This window comes from Sinocyclocheilus grahami, unplaced genomic scaffold (assembly GCF_001515645.1).
Source record: "Sinocyclocheilus grahami isolate Dianchi unplaced genomic scaffold, SAMN03320097.WGS_v1.1 scaffold8.1, whole genome shotgun sequence".
In the NCBI taxonomy this organism is placed as follows: Eukaryota; Metazoa; Chordata; class Actinopteri; order Cypriniformes; family Cyprinidae; genus Sinocyclocheilus; species Sinocyclocheilus grahami.
In genome coordinates this window covers 1,621,173-1,644,458 of record NW_015505187.1, presented here as the reverse complement: position 1 = coordinate 1,644,458, position 23,286 = coordinate 1,621,173, and the positions used below count along the sequence as shown (strand labels likewise).

The 23,286-nt window shown below is 39.2% G+C and overlaps 2 protein-coding genes across 7 annotated transcripts in view; one reads left to right on the top strand and one right to left on the bottom strand.

Annotated features, from left to right (window-relative positions):
* Nucleotides 1–4,364, top strand: part of LOC107590384 (proline-rich transmembrane protein 4-like) — a 19,217-nt gene extending 14,853 nt beyond the window's left edge. For both annotated transcript variants that reach the window (XM_016279116.1, XM_016279108.1), the window contains exon 4: nt 1,255–4,364. In XM_016279116.1, the coding sequence (XP_016134602.1) occupies nt 1,255–3,275 (2,021 nt within the window). In that variant the 3' untranslated portion in view covers nt 3,276–4,364. The remainder of the gene's footprint in view (nt 1–1,254) is intronic.
* On the bottom strand, nt 4,362–23,286 carry LOC107590397 (inosine-5'-monophosphate dehydrogenase 1b-like). 5 transcript variants are annotated; one of them, XM_016279136.1, is made up of 17 exons: nt 23,108–23,286; nt 22,569–22,742; nt 18,266–18,364; nt 18,114–18,188; nt 13,455–13,503; nt 11,409–11,510; nt 11,252–11,326; nt 10,931–11,137; nt 9,125–9,212; nt 8,733–8,932; nt 8,404–8,494; nt 8,217–8,312; nt 6,928–7,071; nt 6,708–6,852; nt 6,148–6,291; nt 5,984–6,067; nt 4,362–5,886 (listed from the first exon to the last, which is right to left on the bottom strand). In XM_016279136.1, exons 2-17 carry the CDS (start codon nt 22,733–22,735, stop codon nt 5,865–5,867), a joined length of 1,788 nt encoding a protein of 595 aa, XP_016134622.1. In that variant the 5' UTR covers nt 22,736–22,742; nt 23,108–23,286; the 3' UTR covers nt 4,362–5,864. The 5 variants fall into 5 exon arrangements, with proteins under 5 accessions (XP_016134622.1, XP_016134614.1, XP_016134638.1 ...); XM_016279128.1 differs by having other exon boundaries at nt 22,569–23,286; XM_016279152.1 differs by lacking the exons at nt 22,569–22,742; nt 23,108–23,286 and adding an exon at nt 20,417–20,688.

The following is a 23,286-nucleotide window of genomic DNA, read 5'->3' as shown; positions in this document are numbered from 1 at the left end:
GATCTGCTCTGTAAAGGGTGTAATTAGATATGTCAGTCTCTGAAGAGCTGACGTACATCTCCACGCTGTTATGCACAGGACTGATATGGCTGTGGAAGCTAATATCCTCCATCTCATATGGATTTGCACATCAGTTGATGTGGATTTACATATTTTGAATGTCTTATCACATTTTACAGTGGCACATTAGATGCCACAAACAAACCTGTGTGGGTTTTCATAACATGTACATGCTCTACAGTGATGTTAGTTCATCTGAGGACTTGCTTTTGGATTGCTTATACATCACTTCCAAATAAAATGTTTGGTAAGCATTAGGAAGCATTTCCAGATTTGGAAATGGCTGTCACATGGAACTTCACATGCTGTTCCAACTCTGTTAGGCTAAGAAACTCTAATGTATGTAACACTCCTCAGCACCAGAGCCAAGCCACAGAATCCAAAATCTAAAACAGCAGCCTCCTCCCAGAGCAATCTGCGAATCAAACAATACAATCACAATTACATTTATATACAAACAACAGATGTCGTATCGCCGCCTTTCATGGCAGCCCACCAATCCCTGCTACTTGGGCAAATATGTTCACCAATGTTTTCTCCCCCTGTTAGAAATATCATATTGAGAGCTTTTACTTTTAGTAGGTTTAAAACACTAGACATTTCCCAAATTTAGGAATCGCCACATCTAAACCATTGGTTTTCCACTGTGAAACATGCTCAGCTGGGCAGACACCTCAAAAATGCCCTCTAGTGCTGATGTCTATCACAGAAAAACAAATCATAGGTTGCCAGAAGTTGGTGACCGTAATGACTGCCTTGGTTGTCTGTTCTGGAATATCCATTTTGTATACACTCCAAGAAAAGTCCTCAAAAATAGGGCCCAATGTACTGTGCTAATAAGGAATCGAGTTTTCACAGGTGTTTTATCCATATTTTAAATTAGCCATTGCATTATGTTGTGTTTTAGGGTTATAGGAAATGTCCGTAAACTTAACTGAAAATGTTCTGGAAGAAAATTACCAGTATTTGTACCAGTACCAATTACCTTTTAATAAAAAGTAAAAAACAATTTTTTTACTGTTTTATTTCTGTGTGCTTCTTTTTTTGTAACTAGCTTTCCATTCAACTTTTATATTTAAATGGGACTCATTGAATAATTAAAACATGAGTAGTCTCCTGAGAATCAGTATCTGTAGTACATCTTTACACATGTCTCCTGTACTAATAATGCAATGTGTTTGCTCTTCCTTTTAGAAATGGCCACTGCCACATCTGAAGACTGGCTGACGGATCTTACCCAAGAATCTGCACTCCCTGACTGCAATGCAGAACGTTCTGGAATCTGCAGTTCTAGTGACACTTGGCCCACCACCACTGTCCTGAGCAACAGCAGCAAAAATTACAGCACAACCACCCTCTCCACCAACCTCTCTCAAAGTCCCAACCCATTTACAGCCCCACCTATGTTTGTGGCACTATATTCTGATTGGAACAGTGCCCTGGCGACATGGGGTTCAGCGTGGGAAGCACACATCTACGGCCTGGGCACTGTGTTCTGTCTAGTCGCTTTGGCCTCCACCCTGAACCTCCTGTGCCTGCCCCTACAGTACCCATCAGGCTGTGGCTACTTCGCACTGGTTAGTCTCTGCCTGGTGGCCGCTGGCTGCACTAGGGCCTTCGCCCTAGTGTACGATGCATACGGATACCAGGACCGCATGGTATCCACAGAGGCTTCACTGTTACTTTACGAGGCACCATTTCCCTGCATGACTGCGGCCTTTGGCCTAGTATTCCTGCTCCTGTCAATGCGCTCTCGTATGCAGCTGTCCTATTCTGCCTTTCAGAGACCTTGTTTCCTGGCTTGCTTGGTGCTTCTGCACTTTGCTGCTGCCTTTGGCCCTGTTGCGTTACTCCATGTTGACCAGCAAATCTACCTGTTTCTGTCCTTGATCTCTAGAGGTGCCTTTGTGGTTCTGGCGACTTTCCTATCAGCTGCATATTTCGTGTTCTTCTGCTATGTTCGTGCTGACTCCAAGCATATTTATCATCTGAACAACACATCACCAACACCAGCCGAACGCTACAACCGTTGCCCGTTTGCAGAGAGCAGAGATTGGGACCGGGCAGCAGCCGCAGTGTTACTCTGTGCTGTCTTTTCTCTGGCTTGTTCAGGGCTGCAACTCTACGCCATGCTGCACGCTCTCGGAATTGCTGGAAGCGCTGAGTCCTTTCGGCCTTGGCCGTGGTGGACTTTCCAGTTCAGCTGCCGAGTTTGTGAAGCAGTGATCTGCCTCACACTGGTCCTGGTAGTTGCTCAGCCAGTTTATTGTTCTGATCACCTTCCCCAGCCAGGAAGTTGCTGGACAGAACTCCTTGCAGCAAAGTCACCTATCATTCCTGGGAGCTACCAGTGGACTCTGTCTCACCAGGAGAAGCTGGCCATTTGTGATCCAATTGGGCATGGAGAGACAGAGTGCCTACCCTTGTACACATTGGTGGATGACCGTCTCAGCAGCTTGAATGGCCTTGACCTTTTATACCACAGCAACCGGGCTTTGGCCTATCGTGACCTTGACCTGGACTTGCCCAACACTGGTGCCCCTTCTGTGGGTTCATCCTGTACCAGCGACTCCACAGCGGACCTGCGCCCTCCTTCACCCATAAATCTGCGTCGAAGCATTGATGAAGCACTGTTTAGTGAATCTCTATTTCCCATGAGTCTCTTCAGCCCCTTACGACCCTTCACCTCTAGTGACCACTCCCTGAATGGTAGAGAGACCAACTCCAGCGGTGTCCAAATCTTGAGAGACATCCTTACTCCTGATCCAGGCCTATACCGAACATCTTCATGTGTGGAAGTGCTACCCCAAGTTCCCCTTGCTTCTCAAGCCCAACCAGATAGTCTGTCATTAGGTTTTGCTCCATCCCGATCTCCCTCACTGTCATCTTCAACTTGCTGCTCATCTCCCGAGCGCTGGAGAGGCAGCTCCAGCTCCTGTTCCCTCTACAGACAGTCCCTGGGTGGCTCTTCTTTGGTTTTGTGCTCTAGTCCGGAAGGACACCATCCACCACCCTCTACCCTTAGTGGGGGTTCCAGCCACACTGCCAGCTCTGGCCACCGAAGGGGAAGCTTACAGAGACCCTACAGAACATTAAAGTCAGAGGAGAGTATGGACCAGCAGTCAGAGTTTGACCAATCTGTCCAAGAAGAATTTATCAGTGTGTGCAGACAGATTGATGCTCTGAGCATCTGCAGTGAGACTATTGACCTCTAGGGGGAGACCTCTACTTTCAGACAAAACAAAATGATGTAATATGAAGGAACCAAAAGAGTTTTAGATATATGATGAGCAGGTAATGGACAGATCAGGTGATTCGGTGAGTCTGTTTGCCAGGGTGTCAAAACACATTTGCTCTGTGTAGACATACAGGTAAATGTTTTGTGGTCTAGAACTGTGCCAAATGTTTCATTTTGTAAGGGTTGGTTTGCCTCTGTCAGGTAAGTTCTCCAAAGAGATGGATTCTGAAGTCAATATCATTGTAAAGGTTTAAGAAGTGCCACCAATTGCCAGAAGCTTAGGCAGATTTTGTACAAAAGTTATTTGGTGATTGATAAATTTGTAATTGTAAAACATTAGTTTCAAACTTTCTCTATAATGCTAACAGTGACGTTTGTATGAATTTGTACAAAATCACTTTTTGGTCTATGTGATTAATACTGTGAGCGTGCGAACTACTGATAACCATATGGTTAAACAAATACTAGGCAACATAGCATCAGAAAATAGTTTCAAATTAAATACAGTATAACCTGCCAATCCAATTTTGTAAACCTTTAGAAAAGTTCACTGTGCTTCTGGTCTTTAGTTGCACAGTTAACTTCAGGTACCTGTTGTTTTTTGCAACAATGCATTATGTTGTTGAAAGGCCTAACAGTTTTATTAACTCTGAGGGAGAAAACTACTCTTAAGACAAAAAGAAGGATGCAAGTATTCTTGCAGCACACTCTGCTGATGGCTAAAGTTCAGTCGTTCTGTAGCACTTAACGAACTGAACTATAGCCTGCCATTTTTTTCCTTTTCATAGTGTATATTTGATATATAACTACAATTAATAATTTATTTATCTGCCAGGTCTTATGTCATGTTTTCAAAAACTATACACTGTTACTCAATACATATTAAAATGAAGAAAAATTACTTTGTACATTTTATAGCATGCATGTTCTGAAAACGTGTGAGAAACTGCTAATACATCTAATGTTTGTCATTAGAGGCTGTTGGAGATTTACAATAAATCTATTGAAAACTGACATTTGTCTCATGCACAAATATTTCACACACAAAAGAAGATAAACTAAGTAACAGATTAAGTACTTTTATTTCTTTTTTAAACAATATTGGATAGGATATGCAACCTCAGTTGAGTACACTGCGGTAAACAAACTTGGCTCTTGAGTTGTCAGAGACTGTGACTGTGGGAAAACCAACACACTAACAAACAACATTCAGTTGATGTAAGGGATGCAAAGTGTCTCTTTGTACATCGTTATACTGAGAATTTTGTACAGCTTGAATAATAGTCCACATATTTAATGCTAAGATATAAAATAAAAAACCTCTAGCAGAAACTGCAAAAAGCTAAACAAATAGTACTGAAAATGTATTACAAAAACACTCATTTAAATTCATATGGTTGACATGCTTCATTTGGCAGTCATAGTTTTATGAAGCCACAGGATCTGGTGAGCATGAGTGGCATGTTTTGGGTTAAGACAGATGTGTCCATTTATTACACAATTCAAGGCATGTCACTGGTCCACCCAACAAGCAAAGCTGTAGGGGACATTTAGATGGACAAACATATCCTGAGGACCAGGATACTCACAGCATTTATTTGGCTTTTATAGAAGATTAAATAGTCAAGTTAACAAAAAAAATGCACTTGGCAGTTATGTAAATAATATAAAAAAATAAGAATAACGCAGCATGCAAAAGAAAACTCTTCATACCTGTACAGCACTCAGAGTCACAACTGCATTAACCCAGATCCCATAATTACTATTCTTCTGTAAAATTCCTCAAAGACTGCATTAAAAGTCAGCCATAATTGACCTTGATAATCATCAAACCCTTCAGTATAAGTTCCAGCTTTTTGGTCAAAAATACAATCCAGACACATTAGCATGACACTCTCAGAGCAACTACATATATCTACAGATATCAGTTTTGGTATAATTATTTTCAGTATGAATCATACCCACAGTTACCGCGATGGTGGACGTAGAGAAAACTGACCCACTGGTAAATACAATAATAGACATTTAATTATCACAAAATTGACATTAATTTGCTATGTACCTCTGCCTTCTAAAATAAAAATATATCTCATAGCATCTTCAGTAGTTACAAATCTACTACAGAAAAGATTGCCTCAAGTATAGCTGGAGAACTTGGTTTGAAGGCAGCTATCATTTTGCAGGTGGATATGGTGATATAGACACTGATGCTGCCTTAAAAAATATTCAAGACAAAAACAAGAATCAGTTTGGGAGGAAAAAAAGGCTTTCAAGAATATTCGCTGCAAATGCTGCCTTGTTTCTGCCAGTCTGCTCATAAACACAGCTGCAAAAACACACAAACAAGCAGCTTTTGGGTAACCCTGATGCTCCCTTGAGTGCAACTGCCATGTTTTGGGGGACTGAATTCGTTTGCGGTCCTGCTCTCAAACTCATTTAATACTTCTCTTCTCCATATCTCACTGTGGTGGTCGTGCCAGAGGAACGGTGAAGAGCAGAAAACGGGTTCTGGCAGGGTGTCTGAGGTGTTTGGTCGCTGTTTCCCATTCGTGTTCTGCCCGCTCTATTAGTAAAGTCGTTTCTCATAACTGTGGAGACAAAAGACAATAGTTTGAGATAGTGAAACCCATCCTAGCTCTGACATTTAAAGGTAGTGTTGAGCACTGGTGCCCTCTAGTGACTCACGAGTGAAGTCCATGTATGCCACCCTCCACCTGAGCAGACATGGTCCGCTTCTCGAACTTCAGCTCTCCGGAATACATCATGGACCTGAATGCGCAAACAAAAACTGTACTGTAGGAATTTTCAGTGTTTAAACAAGCTGAATGCACAATAAAACACATACTTACCGAAGCACAGAGAGGCTTTTTGCACCAATGTCTTGGCAGCCGTGTTGGATTCCAGCGATGAGGTATGGGATAAATTTATGGATGGAGCCTTTGTCCTGCACTGAGCCCGACACTCCCTGAGCCACCTTCACCTTATCGCCCTCGCTGCCAAAAGAACCAATCAGCAAAGAAAACGAGGTCATGTGATGAGAATATTATATCATTATATACTATACATTAAGAATACAGTGTATGCAGCACACTATTCAGAAAGAATTGAATTCTGAACATAGCAATTGGCTTCCAACTGCTGAATAATTTATCTGTGTAGTACATAAACACACACTATTGTGTACCTGAAGTATCGTTTCTGGCTGCTGGCATTTTTCTCCATGGCATCTAGTGAGCCCATGCCTCTGTATTTCTTCAGTCGCACCCCATCAGAAAAGAAATATTCACCTGGAGCTTCTGTGGTGGCGGCCAACAGAGATCCCATCATAACTGCAGACAGAAAGCACATTCTGGCTTCCAACTGCTGAATAATTTATCTGTGTAGTACATAAACACACACTACTGTGTACCTGAAGTATCGTTTCTGGCTGCTGGCATTTTTCTCCATGGCATCTAGTGAGCCCATGCCTCTGTATTTCTTCAGTCGCACCCCATCAGAAAAGAAATATTCACCTGGAGCTTCTGTGGTGGCGGCCAACAGAGATCCCATCATAACTGCAGACAGAAAGCACATTAATTTCATTTTCAACATTTCCTAAATTGTTACAAGTGCACTATAACAACAATCACCTGTCGATGCCCCCAGGGACAGTGCCTTCACCACATGGCCGACCGTCTGTATGCCCCCATCTGCGATGACAGGCACCCCAAACCTCCGAGCGTACTCTGCCACCTTGTACACGGAGGTACCCTGAGGCCGTCCACATGCCATGACTACAGGGATCAGAAATGGACACACGTCAGGCTTTATGACTGGTTAACGTGTGAAAGGAATAGTACAACGTAACAGTGAGTACATAACTGTATATTGTGTTGTGAAATACAGGGATGCAAACTTGCCACCTTTTGGCAAAAATCACCATTTTGAATCCAAAATAGTTAATTTGTGTTGATACGATGGGTGCTTGAAGTGTGACACGGTGTTCATTTACACACAAGCTGCTCATAAATTCTGTGTTTTCAGTGGCTCGGTTTGCAGTAGATGCAGCTCCACATGAATTCAATTTCTGCAAGTGCTGAGAGATTTGGTCTCTCATTTTGCGCATTTGAAAATGCAACACACCCCAACAATCTTCTCAAATTTATAATGAGAATAATTTATCAAATCTGTGGTCAACAAAAGAGAAGCTGTAAGATCTCCCTGCTGTTAAAGGGATAGTTCACCCAAAAATGCTAATTCTGTCATCGTTTACTCACCCTCAAGTAGTTCCAAACCCGTATAAATTTCTTTGTTCTGCCGAACAGAAAGGGAGATATTTTGAAGAAAGTTTGTAACCAGGCTGTTTTGGTGCACCATTGACTTCCATAGTAGGAGAAAAAAATACTATGGAAGTCAATGGTGCCCCAGAACTGCTCTGTTTCCCACATTCTTCAGAATATCTTCCTTTGTGTTCTGCAGAACAAAGACATTCATACAGGTTTGAAACTACTTGAAGGTGAGTAAATGATGACAGAAATTTTTGGGTGAACTATCCCTTTAATGTTTGAAAGCAAAAGAATTAGAATTGCAATTTTACTTCTGTTCAGTCAAATTACTATTATTATTAAATAACGTTACATTATTACTTGTATAGTAAAATAGTGTTCTACTAATGTAATGTTTGTGTAATTTAATAAAAAAATAAGACAAAAATAACATTAAGAATAATAATAAAGATGACCATTTAAAAAAAAATTTTTAATTAAATAACTGTGTCTAGGGTGATTTCTTTTATATCCTTATGCTCAAATCGACTGTAAATCCACATTTTTAAAAAAACTCTCAACACTCTCATACCACCCTGAGGGTTTGCCAGTTTGCATCCCTGGCAATATATGGATACTTTGTTGATTGCATGTGTGTGAGATTGAGTCCCAACCTTCCTGTGTGATGCAGATAGAACCACAGCCCATTCCCACTCTCAACGCATCCGCCCCTGCGTCTATCAGGTTCTTCGCCTGAGCAGCTGTAACCACTACAGAGAGAGACAGAGACTGAGGTTAAAGAACAAGAGTGAGCAACTGTGAAGTATGTGAACTCATGATAGTATTTCAATCCATATTTACCATTCCCTCCCACAACCTGCAGATCTGGGTACTTCTGCTTAATGTAATGGATCATGTTAATCTGGTATACGGAATTGCCTTGTGACGAATCCTGAAAAACAAATAAAAACCTCAATATTGGTGATGCTAGTGGGACTTACCTCACACTTCACCTTTAACAGAAACACCAAAATAGTTTATGATAGTTTTGAACATAGGCCTACATGAAACTGATCTTGGAGATAAGCTCCCTCAAGCAACAGGTAGCATCTGCTTTCGTTTCAGTTTTCAAAACCAATGACTGACAGACTGACATTTCGTTTAGAACAACCGCAGTGGCTTTGACCTACCAAAACCACTACATCCACCCCAGACTGCACGAGCAGGTCCAGACGGTATTTATCGTCTTCACGGGTGCCGATGGCAGCGCCACACAGCAGCTGTTTGCGGGAGTCTTTGGAGGCCAGAGGATAGTCCCTGTTCTTCTTCAGGTCTGTGCGGGCTATTATGGCCACCAGTTCATCCTTGTCATTCACGATGGGCAGTTTACCTGTCGAGTAAATTAATAAAACTCATTGAGACCTTTTAGAATTGTTAAAGACTGTATTTTATAGTGTTTCCTGTGGGGGAAAGGGGACTGAAGCACTAAAAGTACAAACTAAAAGAATTTGATATTCAGTTAAAATGGCTGTGATTGTCCAATTAGACCTGATGACTGTAGTCTGTGTTTTGGTGTTCTCACCTTTTTTGCTGCGTTGCAGGATGTCATTGGCTTCTTTTAGTGTGACACCAGCAGGAGCGACTACAAGATCCTCTCTTTTAGTCATGGCCTGGAAAACAATTACAGATGAACAGCCATAAGGGTACAGCATGCCAAGCACTTAAGTAAGTTTAAGCTAAGTTAAGTAAGTTTTTTTCTTCTTCATCCAGCAAGGATGCTTTAAATTGATCAAAAGGGACACTATTTAATCATGTAAATAATACATTATGTAAACAGTATGCAATAATGTAAAAGATTTCTATTTCAAATCACTATTTAAAAAAATATTTTCTTTTTTGAGCAGCAAATCAGCATATTAGAATGATTTCTAAAGGATCATGTGACACTGAGTAGTGACTGCTGAATTCATCTTTACCACTACAGGTATAAATTGCATTTAAACTAGTGCTGTCAAACAATTAATCGCATTCAAAATAAAAGTTTTTGTTTACATAATATAAGTGTGTACTGTGTATATTTATTATGTATATATAAATACACACACACATGCTTGTATATATTTTGAAAATATTTACATGTATATATTTATATTCATTTATAAATATATTTCATGTATATATTTATAAACATAAAATTTTTCACATGCATGAGTGCAGGGCTTGACATTAACACCCGTCAAACATACCTGCCAACACTCCCGTTTTTCCCGGGAGTCTCCCGTATTTCACACCCATCTCCCGCCCCTCTCCCGTTTTGTTATTTCTCCCGGGAAACTCCCGTAATTTGTATGGCCCTACCTCGTTATATGAATAATCACATCAATATATTATTCCAAGGTTGTCCAGTTGCCAGATCTTGTATGAAACGCATCCTACTCGCACTATAGGCAGATCATACAATTCTGAACCCATTTGTGACCTCAACCTGGCAACCTACAACTCAGTTGCGCTGTTGATATCTGTACATGTATACGGGGGAAGTTGAATCAAGCATCACTGGTAGAAATGGCATTAGAAAGCTCAGGTGGTGCTACGGCGAAAAAAAACCCAAAATATAGCTACAAATTCAACAACAGCTGGACGGAGGAATTTAATTTCTTATCGCGAAGCAGCATCAACAATTCCCACGCTTTTGCAAAGTGTGTCGCACTGATTTTAGTATCGGACACGGTGGGAAAAATGACGTAACGCAGCACAATAAATCACAATGCCCCAAACCCAATCCCACGTGAATACAGTCGGTTATGGCTTAAGTCGACGTAAACAGGTGGGTAAAAACTGGATATGTCTCATAGTATATACCGTCCATGCATTCAGCAGCCCAATTAAATACCTGTCATTAATGTTAATCAAACAACAAAAGATGTTAAATGAATGTATACATGATAAATAAACCTACTGTAGATTTTTTTTATTTTTTTTATTTACTATTGTATTTGTAATTTGCTTGCTTGTTTGTTCTTTTTATATAGCCTAAAAAATAGCTTATAAAATTTCTCAATATGTAAAAAGTCAATTTTAATCATATAAAATGTAATTTGTCAACAGCAAAATTGTGGCCAGTGAAAATGCTGAAAAAGTTAATGTCAAGCCCTGCATGTGTGTAATTATATATACATAATAAATATACCCAATACACACACATTTATTATGTAAACCAAAACATTTATTTTTGGATGCGATTAATCACGATTAATCGTTTGACAGCACTACTTCAAACAATATTTTTTTAATTGTAAGACCAAAGAAGACCATTCTTTCAAAGCCTTTCTGGCCACAAACTTTTGAACAATAGTGTAGATGCTCAAGATCACACAGGCAGTCTTACCTCCTCTAGGGGTTTGTTATGATCTTTCTCAGACAGGAAATCAATGTCTCGTGACGTGACGATGCCGACCAGTTTGCTGCCCATCTTGCCCGTCTCAGTTATGGGGATTCCAGAGAATCCGTGTCGAACTTTTGCTTCAAGTACATCACCTACAGTGTGACGAGGACTCAGGACCACTGGATCAGTGATGAAACCCTGTTCAAACCTCTGCAGGCACATACACAGAGACCTTAACATTGACATCAAATATTAACAGGTACCAACACACTCACTCACAGAAGACCTTACATTAAACATTTATGAACGGTGACGCAGTCTTACCTTCACTTTGCGCACCTCGTTGGCCTGAAACTCTGGTGTGCAATTATGGTGAATGATGCCAATTCCTCCCATCAGCTGAGCAACAAGTCAGAAACATTCATATTAATTATTGACAGAAGTTCAGTCTAATCAAAAAAAGGATTTAAGAGGTACTCACTGCCATGGCAATGGCCATTGAGGATTCGGTAACAGTATCCATAGGAGAGGAGATGAGTGGGGTCTTCAGTGTGATTTTCTTGGTCAATGCTGAGGTCAGGTCCTACACAAAATATCATAGAAATGATTAAAAAAATATTTCTGTTAATAAAACGATTATGATCTCTTGCTTGACTTCAGGACGAAAGTGAGTGTATTTTGACTATGTAGTTCCATGTCTGGCCAATAGAGGCAGAAGAGTATCAATAACTGCTGTACCTCATCATATCAACAGGAATATTATGCCTAGTGATAACATTTTTGTGTGATAAATACATAACTGTATTTGGTGCAAAAAAATTATAAAAAATAAAAATAACACTACTGTTCAAAAGTTTGGAATAAGATTGAATATATTTATTCAGCAAGGACACGTTCAATTGATCAAAAGTGACAGTAAAGATACTTATAATATTACAAAAGATTTTTTTACGTAAATGCTTTGACTTCAGGACGAAAGTGAGTGTATTTTGACTATGTAGTTCCATGTCTGGCCAATAGAGGCAGAAGAGTATCAATAACTGCTGTACCTCATCATATCAACAGGAATATTATGCCTAGTGATAACATTTTTGTGTGATAAATACATAACTGTATGTGGTGCAAAAAATTATAAAAAATAAAAATAACACTACTGTTCAAAAGTTTGGAATAAGATTGAATATATTTATTCAGCAAGGACACGTTCAATTGATCAAAAGTGACAGTAAAGATACTTATATTACAAAAGATTTTTTTACGTAAATGCGGTTCTTTTGCACTTTGAATTCATTAAAGAATCCTGAAAAAAAAAGTATCACGGATTCCATAAAAATATTAAGCAACGTACAAAGCAAACATTACTAATAAGAAAAGTTTATTGAACGGCAAATCAGCATATTAAAATTATATCTGAAGGATTATTTGACACTGAAAATTGGAGTACTGGCTGCTGAAAATTCAGCTTTGCCACCACAGAAATAAATATTAGAAAACAGTTATTTTAAATAATAATAATATTTCACAAGATTACAGTTTGTTTTTGATTAAAAAAATATGACATATGCAACCTTGGTAGGCATAAGAGAAGATACTTCCTTCAGATACACTGAAAAAGACTTTAAACGATAAGGTCAAAGAACTTGAACTAATTCAAAGAATACCACATATAAGCATGCACATGTGGGTAAAAGTGCATGTAAATCAAAATTATACAAAAACAAATGGGTGGGTACAAGTGGTTAAGATGGGGTGACTGAAGTCTGTGACCTTCATTTGTACACCAGTGCTGAGAAGTGTTCCTCGAACACAGATAAGCTCACAAACATTCACCTTGTCAGTACCAACAGCCTAAAGTTCCCAAAATACGCTTTTGCATTCACACCGTTGGGGAAGAGTGGCCTCATGGGAAAACAGACACCATAGTGGGAAATTTCCCAAATCTATAGTTCAGTACAGGACAGCTAGTGAAGTCTCAGAGAAAAGTCAGACACAGACATTAAAGCTGTTATTAAACCAGCCTAACAGGAGTTTCAGTTTCAATACTGGTCACACGCAGTTGTTTTGTGTTTTGAGCTTCGACCTCATTTAATTCATTATTATATTCAATACAGGGATTTTAAAGCCCTGCTGTGCGCCAAAGGCAATAAAAAGAAAACAAAAGATAATACAGCAGAATGTTCAAAGTTCATTACATTTTTATGTGTGCAAGTGGATTGTGAACATTGTTCCCAAAATAGAACACAATTCAAATAAAGGGGAGAAAAAGCAGCTGGTTTACGAGTAATTTGATGCAAATTTAAAACTGCTGAATTAAGTATTACAGAAGTCAAATAAGGTCACAAAAAGTGAAGTGCTACTTTTCACAATTAAGGAAAGCCTGTGAGCAATGAAACAAAGGAGACAGCCATTTAGCTGAAAATAGTGAGTCCAGAAAATACACAGACGGGTTGTTTAAACCAACACGTCATTGTGAAAACAAACCGAATGAGTGAATGAAAGTGTGGAGGATACAAGGCAGACGACTCACCACTTCATCTGAGGTGAAGTCAATGAAGCCAGGCAAGATCAGGAAGTCACTGCAAACGAGACACATAGAGATAAAACAATCACTGACCAAGAATCAAAACATATATATATATATATATATTCTCTTGCAAGAGAAACAAGCACTACCGTTCAAAAGTTTGGTGTTGGTAACATTTTTTTTTTATGTTCCTATTTTAAAATGCATTTTATTCCTGTGAAGGAAAAGCTGAATTTTCAGCATCATTACTCCAGTATTCAGTGTCACATGATCCTTCAGAAATCATTTTGATATGCTGATTTACTGCTCAAGATTTCTTATTATTATAAATAGTAATATTATAAGTAGTTCAAAATATTACGCACTAATACATAGTATTACATAAAAGTACTTTTTTTAATTACAAAAAATAAAAAAATGTTACTGATCCCAAACATTTGAATGGTACTGCATACCTCCTTAAGGTTAATTTGGTCAATTTTTAGCATTTAGATAGATGCAAAGATGCAAAGACATGAGCAAAATATTGCAAAACTTCTATTTTATTTTAAAGGGAGAGAAGGCGGTACTTATGCTTCAGATAAACATTCAAGCATAATGAAAACCTGATGCTGACTGCTGGATTTATGACAACGTTAAATCATGAGGAGCTCTAAAAGAAGTGTGGTTTTTGAGGTGAGCTTGAGGAACGTCTGAGGCCCAGGCACATTCTGACATGTTCTCATTTACATGAAACAAACCTTCACCGGCCTACTGAAATCCACCGATACGTGCTATATAAATCCTGCTGACTTCCTTGACCAGATGACATAAATACTAGCAAGAACGAGAGAGAAAAAAGCTCCTCATGCAGACGAAAGGTAACTGCTTGGCAGATGAGTGCCAAAACCCAGTAGGGAGAGAGAAAGTTAGAAGGATTCTGAATAGGTTATGTTATACGTAAAAATAAAGGGAGAGACAGACGCAACTTGAAGGACATAAACATATTTTCTCCTCTTGTGGTGGGCTAAATAAGGAGTTTGTTTCGCCCACATGAGCTGACCACACACCCCTAAACATCAACAACACAGGGTGTGAACATTAAAAAAAAGCCCAAATAAACAGACAGTTGTCCTGATTAAATGTGCTAGGGTCTAGATCTTTAGTACAAATCCAAGAATTGTTTTGACTGCCAGGAATATTGCAGGGAGCAATAGTTGTTACACCACATAGGCTACTCCTAAAAGTGAAGTGGCCCCAAGCAATAAAAGCTCTTATCCATGTTAATCAGATTATTTGTCCCAACAAGCCACAATGAATGGACATTTTTTCCAGTGAATGCGATTGCCCTGCCCACAATGAAATTGGATTGGTTCAGAATCCTGCTCCGCATAACTTCATACTAACCATCAGATATGTTCTGAATGGTTGTGATTAAGTAGTGTTGCTTTGTTACTTTCTGTGCGTTTACGTACCTAAATAATCTCTTAAACGTACATATTAGCATCTATAATCAGTTAATGAACTCACTGCAGACTTTCAGCTCTACAGTCTCTCTGGTGGAACAACAAGTCTCAGTTTTAGATGACTCAGACTGTAAACTTCACTAGACTCAAAGACAGTACAGACTGAAACCCAGACTACCTCCAAATATGCAGACAAACACGGTGCCAAAAATATCACCACAGACTACAGCTTTATTCCAACCAGCTCTGAACAAATCCAGGTAACATGGTGATCCACTAAACCCTACATTTACAAATGTTTTTTTTAATTGAAATTTAAACTGCATCCTAATTGTTCAGCTATATGGTTTCAATGATCAGTTGCTCTGACTGAAGTGGTTCCGTAATCCAGTTGTGGTTTCAGTTTGAGTGCAGTATCTCCTTATCCATACTTTGTAGAGAAATGACATCTGACTAATCCCCTGCATAACTCATGCCATTTTTTTTTTTATTCAAAAACATTAGTGAAGCCATTCTGCCTCACTGTACTTTGATTCATTCACTGTTTGGGGAAAAAAACAAGCTACAGGGTCACACTCAACAAACAAACATTTTCTTTCACAGACTAAAAAAGCCTACAAGAATTTAAGTTCTGCAATTTCACTTCAGTTGATTGTATTCTTGAGCATGATTCAATGAACAATAGGAGGCAGACATGTTAGCCAGTGGGTGGAAATGTGAGGTTTTTAGCTTGTAAGAGGGGTTGATTCATAAAGAATATTTTAAAATCAAAATACACCAAAGGGAAATAATAGCTCCATCCTTGTCAACTTAAAATTCAACAATGGGATCCATTACTTTTTAGTTATTTGAATTCAACAAATTTAAATAATATTTCAAATAGACTAAAAGTAACTAAAAGAAATTCCTTTGCAAGTGCAAATTTAAAATAGTTAAGTTTTTAAGAGAATAGGTTTTTTATTTATTTAGAAAAAAAAATGTTGAATACTGTTAATAACTTGAGAAGAATACATTTTAATATCTGTGCATTCTTAAAGGGCCAGATCACCCAAAAATAAAGTCTGTTATCATTTACCTTTCCTTACATCATTCCAAACCTGTATGACTGATATTTTTCTTTGAAGCATAGGAATATATTTTGAGAAATGTCTCCGTGTTCTTTGTCCATACAGTAGATGTCAATGGTAATCGAACTGTGGTTACTAACGTCTTCAAAATATCTTCTTTTGTGAGACAGAAAATCATACAGCTTTTGGAATGAAATGAGGGCGAGTAAATGATGACAGAATGATGACATTTTTGAGTAAACTATGTAACAAAAGCCCAAAATCCTAAAAGGTGTGAGGTTTTTAAGTCAGATTTGATAGAGATCAAAATGGTGCCTGTTGCAACATTTTAATATAGTTTGAATAAACAGAAAAAATTCCAGATTATGTGCATTTTAAAATGACATGGCCTCTGAGTCAGCTAATGTTATAAATGGAGGAATTTGCTTGAATATTTATGGAGGCATAGAAATATCTTTTATCTCTCTGATAAAATAATCTTTCAAAAAACATACAACAAGCCTGCAAAGTAACACAGGGGTGAGACATCTCACATCAGTACAATAGAGGTCTGAGCCTCATGTGTCATATGCCATACAAAAAAAAAATAAAAAAACCTGTTCAGATACACTTATGCGTGTGCATTACACAAATCAATTCAGCACATACACACCCGTGTCAGATTTATGGGGGGTTTCAGACATAACTGTGTTTTCTCTATCCCTGTCTGTGTGTATGTGCGTGTGTAGAATGACACCCCCCCTCACATGACGCCAGCGTGAGGATAGTCATGCGGCCCACAATGCATCCCTACACGCTTTTCATTACATATAAGACAGTTATACAGCTGGACCTTTTACCTTGTAATCTCAATCTTAAAGGCGAGACTGTTCATGAACTCACCATGTTCTAATGTCACCCGTCAGAACACAAGTTTGACTCCTTAAGGCTGATTTATACTTCTGCGTCAGACCTACGCCGTAGGCTATGCGTCGGTTTTCATTTATACTTCTGCGTCGTTGTCCGCGTCAACGTGCAGTACACATGCAAACCGCTAGTCAGCAGTGTCCACGGGCATGTTGCTGGTGTAACCCGCAGTACCACGGCAAAAGCCGAAGAAGAAGCGGCTCGTCGGAGAAGCATTATAGTTGTGACGGCGGCAAATAAATATCAAATCATTATTTAAAACTACAAAAAGGAGACAACAACGGAACAGGAGATGATGGCATTCTTTCAATCTGCACAAGGACTTGTACCACGGCAGATCAACATTGTTTGTTGCGGACAACTACTGATGTATAATGCTATGTAGTATAATAAATGATAGGACACTTGTTCTTTGCTTTGTTTTATTTTATATAAGAAGGTGTAACATTAAAATATATTAAAGTGCAAATAAACACACACAAAACTCAAGTACATATGGAGGGAGGGGTTCTTGCAGACCAATCACAGCGCATGCGGTCTGCGTAGAATTGACGCACTGTTTGATTTTTGGAGAGGTGCACGTCAGGCTACGGCATATGGGTGTGCATCATGCATAAGCTACAGCGTAGGTCCGACACAGAAGTATAAATCAGCCTTTACAGTCTACCATTACAATGCATTATGGGTAAAGAGAATGAAGACATATATATGCATTGTCAAACATGACACACTAAACTGTCAACATTTACGCTCCCTCATGTCATTCCAAACCTGTATGACTTTCTTTCTTTAGTAATATACATAGGATATATTTTTTTGGTGGCTGTAAAGTGAAAGTCAGTGGGGTTCAATGTTGTTCAAATATCTTCTGTTGTGTTCCAAAAAAGAAAGTAAGAAATACAGGTTTAGAATGACAAGAGGAAGAATAAATGGTGGCAATTACATTTTTTTTACTGAACTGTCCCTTTAAGAAACCCCTTTGATTTGAGCTTGTATAAATCAATCGTGCAAATTATTACATACACAGAATTATATATCCTGGCTCAACCAAGCTAATATAACATGTGGCATAGATTACGATTGAAATACACCCCCCGCCAGCGATTGAAATCAGAATCTTTTGATTGTCTCCCAACAGCAAGGACCCTAAATAGACCATCCAGACTGTATACAGCTGGAACGTTTGCGTCTCTTATTAAGCTCACTAGAAGACGATGTCTTAAATAAAGGGCCATATTACTCACTTGTAAGTCATACCGTCCCCCATAGAGCAAAGCTCTTCCGCCGTGAGTCCGTCTCGGACAGACTGCTGTTCTGATCTGTAATGTGGATGCCCATTACACACACACACACAGAGTATCACTGCCGGGAGAGGAACCCAATGAAAAGCACTTACTTGTAGGTGAGACCATCTCCAACTGAAAAGAGCTGCTGGGCAGACAGTCCGTCATCAGGGATATAGCCCGTTCCTCCACTTATCAGATAGTCTGCCATACTGGAAAGAGAAATACACAAACACAACCTGTAAATAGCACAGTTCTCGTCATAGCTAATCTGCAACTTTGCTTTCGAGCAAAGTCCAACCTCCTCTGTATTTATATTGGCATTCTGTTTATAGTCTAAATAGAATTTCCATTTAAATTTCTCATCTTTTCTGAATTTCCACTATATGTAAAAATCCCATTCATTTTTCCATAGCGGAATTTATTTTTAACAATCACTTAAAGACATACCTACTATGAGCTGCAGAGTTATTAATCAATGGTATATGCTTTTGTTGAAGCCACCAGTTTGCATTATTTCAACTTTTTTTTGTTTTGTTTAATCATGTTTAACAGTGATGTTTAACAGAGCCGTGTAGTTGTAGTTTTCTGAGTGAAAACTACATTACCCATGATTCTGCAAAGAAAGCTCCAATCAGATAATCAAAACAAACAATATTAGTAGTTGTCAATCAATATTAAAAAAAATGATAACCTGAGAGCAGGGAGGGCAACAGCAAATTAAGCGTCTTGTACACAATATTTACTCAAAACTCACTAAAAATAAAATGATCCTTTGACTAGTCCAGGCGTAGGCAAGTTCGGTCCTAGAGAGCCGAGGTCCTGCAGTTCAGCTCCAACCCTAATCAAACACACCTGAGCAAGCTAATCAATGTCTTCAGGATTACTAAGGCTATAGGCTGGTGAGTTTTTTTTTTCAGGGTTGGAGCTGAACTCTGCAGGAAGGTGGCCCTCCTGTGGCATGATTGGACACCATTGGCCTAGTCCAGTTCAGCTCCAACCCTGAAAAAAAAAACTCACCAGCCTATAGCCTTAGTAATCCTGAAGACATTGATTAGCTTGCTCAGGTGTGTTTGATTAGGGTTGGAGCTGAACTCTGCAGGACTGCGGCTCTCTAGGACCGAACTTGTCTACGCCTGGACTAGGCCAATGGTGTCCAATCATGCCACAGGAGGGCCACCTTCCTGCAGAGTTCAGCTCCAAACCCAACACACCTGAACTGGCTAATCTATCAAGATGTTTGAAATGACTACAAACCTCCAGAGAAATGTGTCGGCGATGAACTCTTCAGGCAGGTGGCCCTCAGGAAACACGTCTGGAAGTCCTGGACTATGTTACTGGTAGATTTTTGGAACTGTTTTTAATAGAATATTATTTTAATAGATGTCTGCTTATATTTGGTCGTTCTGTTTGATTGTGATGCGTCTGTTTTAGTTTGTGCCAATGAGGTTGTCATTGTTTTACGTGTCTGGCTGATGCCAAAAATGTTAAAATGGCTGATATTTGATTTCAATGTGGCTGATTTTATAGACTCAGTCTGTTTTTATTGACTTTGGCTGAGGTCTCTAATCTAAGTGACCGAGTATCAGCTGATATTTGGTTTTAAATCTACTCAATGCGGATGGAAATCAGCCAAGGTGTTGTCTTATTATCAGTCTCGACATATTAATGCCAATCTAAACGTTTCTAAGTTAATTTTAAATCTTAGCTCTTTTCCTTTTTTTCTGCTATGGAGGAAATAGTATTTCTTTCAGGAAATGGTTTTATTTGAGCAAAAAGCACAGTTAGCAGGAAGCCATGCAGATTCTGTCTGTGTTAAGCCACATGTCGCGACGCGTGGAATATTGGGAACACGATGTAAACAGTCAATGGATAACCAAAACGCACGTTAAACACGTCCTGGTGCTGTAATAATGCAACTATCACCTACTAACATTATTCCATCTGCAACCGCGATATAAAAATAAACGAACAGATGTTGACACATGCACACAGACGGGCGTAAGCTGACAGAAATATTGTATTTGTGAATTCATGCATACTCTTTGAATACGCTACAGTAAGTTAATCTACAGACTCGCACTACTGGCCCGGTGACCTACATTTATGTACATTAATCAAATGTAAGTCAGGGAAACCCGGAGGAGTCTCTATCGAAATCAAAAGCGAATCTGGTGAAGATTTTCTTTGTTAGTGCTCCTCCTGCAACACATTACTAAAATAACCATATTTAACATGATACCCGAGCAAATATAAATTCCAACCTTTTCTATAGATGAGCACGCGTGTATCTGGAGCTGAAGCGCGTCAGATGGGAAAACCCAGTTTACCGCTCTCTGTAGGAGAATGCGTTATCTAAAACCGGTTAGTTCATCTATGCACCCTATTGTCCGGGTTTTCAGATCCTTCAGAGGGTCTCGTTTGAATTCGGGTTTTGTTATGAGTCTGGCTTTATGTAGAAAGCGAGGCAGACACAGAGCGCGCGCGTCATATCCTCAACAGCTCCACATCCACGTGGTGACGGCATGGTTAACTCTTTCCTTCCCGCCACATTAGAGTGTGTATTCGTGCTCTATATTTATACATTGTGTATGGGTCAGTGTCAAATAAGGACGCCCGAGACATTAAAAAGGTGAAATCATTTGATATGGGTTCAAATGCATGCCAAGTTATTGACATGAAATATTTGTATTCCTGTGGGCTTAAAATGTACGCTATTTTTTGATACATTTGATATAATAAACTGTAAAACGCTTTTCTTAAGTTAATATATCAAAACGTTTGTTTTGTTTTTTTTACTGGAAGGTAAAGTGAGGGTCTAAAGGGAGGGGAGGGGGGTCACCTGTAAATGTTGGTTAGGCCACACTGACAACAAATGACTTAACTACATTTATGTAAGAATATCATAATTTTCCTCAACCTCATTTTTGACTTGAAACTTAAAATTCTGAAATTGAAAACCTCTATCATACATTTGTATTCAAGTCACTGTCCAAATGAATTACATTTTTAATGTATTTTTCTAAAGTCCTTTCTCATGAAGTCTTGAATAAATGCAAACTAAGCCAATGACTCGATTACATGATGTTATAACCAGAGACAGGACACATGGTGGCTCTGGTAATTGTCTAGCGCCACTGCTAGATTTAAAAGTCAGCCACAACCAATTACCTGATGCCAATTGCTGAAGGATGACAGCGCTTAAGCAGATTACAAATCCTCTCCATTGACTGGCCAGCACTTTGCCCACACAAAAGCCCAAACTAATTTTGATAAAAGTAGTCTTTTAATGTGCACATTACTTACTCTTCTGAGGGGGAAAAAAGAGAAAAACATAGTTTTAATGTTATAAAATGAGTAGCAACTTCGGCCATCCATTGAATGTTTTTTGTAATGTCTACCATGTTAATAATTTCCTCTATCCATATTCTCATTGTTTAGACACCGCAATGTAGCGCCTTGTAAAAACTGAAAAATTATAGCACTATAATGCAATTCATGATCAAGTCTGGTGTGCTTTGCTCTGCATTCCATTGATTAACATGGGTAGCCAACCATAAAACAGCAATTTGTACACCAAATTTGTTGGCATGCCATTCAACAACTCAAATTATGATATTTTTCATTAAAGCAACCAAAGGCTTAATCTTTTACTTTAAGTCTGACACCCCCAGGCAAAATTGTCAGAGGTAATGGTAATGTGAGCACATATCCCATGATTGCCCAGGGAGCTTTTGGACCATTGGGGCGAGATGGGAAGTGCATGTGGGTTTGTAGCATTTATTTAGACAAGCGAGTGTGTAAAAGAAGCACAGACAATAAGCATGGCTCTATTTGCTAAGAATAGTAGCATGTGTGTGTCAGAGGCAACAGCCGTTAAAAGCCCTGACCCTTGTCTCCTCCCATCACAACAGAGAGGTGAAGCAGTTATATCTAGCTCACCATATGTGGGTCAGTGGACATGTGGGTCAGAATTTCGTCCTCCACCAGCAGCTAATTCAGTCATTTCTGTAAAGCTGCTTTGCAGCGATTTGTATCATGAAAAGAGCTATACAAATAGCTTGAGAATTTTTTTTTTTATTCTGACCCATTTGGACTTTGCAGGACTTCACACTCCACTGCATAGCTGGAGAAGACCTGATCTGCTATGCCCAGAATAGCTATTTTAAATGTCAACTTTTGTTGACCTTGCATCAGATTTTAAGCCCTTCAATTATACAAGCCTATTTTAACCCCTAATCTTGATGGTTTTAAAGATTAGAGATTAGAACAAGTCTTACATTTAATTATAGCATGACAAAAGGGGATTTATGTTCCAAGTTGAATGCGTTTAAGAAAAGAAACCAGCTCAGATGATGCTCAAATCTCAATTATCAAGAACCGATAACATTTCTGACTTTGTGACCTTCGACTCACCTGTCTGGAAAACCTGCTTGTAAACGTGTTGTCATGTAGCGCTGGGCTGCAGACTCATGTCCGCGCACATGAGGAACCCCTGGGAAGCCACTGGGAGAACATGCAGTGTTGTTCACCATCTCGTGGTTCATCTCCTGTTCTTTGAAGTCTTCTGGAATCTCCTCCATCTCCGTCCTGTTTAGGGATATAGTATGTGCACTGTTCATTTCCAAAACAAATCAACCAGTCCAAGCCAGTCTTGTGGCTGAGTCTTGTGGCTGAGTCTTGTGCAAATTCAAATGATGGTCTCTGAATCCTGTTCAAAACAGCACAATTATGGATCCAAGATTCAGATTCAAGAATGGAATGAAAATAAGTATGTAACTACGAAGGCTAAAAGTGATCTATCTAGCTGTAAATCCAGAGATAAGCAGTTTCATTTCTCCAGGATCCCGTGGTTGTTTGTGTTTGATGAGGTGAGCGAAGAGCTTTGATTTGACTGAGCTCATATAGCCAGGGTGAGTGAGTTCCCAGGAACTGTGGATCCATGCTCTACGCACCTGCTCACATGGAGACCAAGGTGTCACCGTGGAGATCTTCCCACCTCTGAATCCCACTGGCCCCTGTGCGCGAAAGCACTGGTATAATAGGAGGACCGAGAACAAGGAATGGACAAACTAGAGATAGTAAGGGAATGTTCAAGCCTGAGGGAGTTACATACTGGGACACTGAGAAAGGA

Bases quoted from the DNA above. Each gene is read 5' to 3' on its own strand.
- LOC107590397 (XM_016279128.1), bottom strand. From the start codon at position 22,774: ATGAACAGTGCACATACTATATCCCTAAACAGGACGGAGATGGAGGAG. The intron at 11,511-13,454 runs GTGAGTCGTCTG...TATTTTGTGTAG, and splicing joins ACTTCACCTCAGATGAAGTG to GACCTGACCTCAGCATTGAC. The intron at 9,213-10,930 runs GTAAGACTGCCT...ATTGTTTTCCAG, and splicing joins ATAACAAACCCCTAGAGGAG to GCCATGACTAAAAGAGAGGA.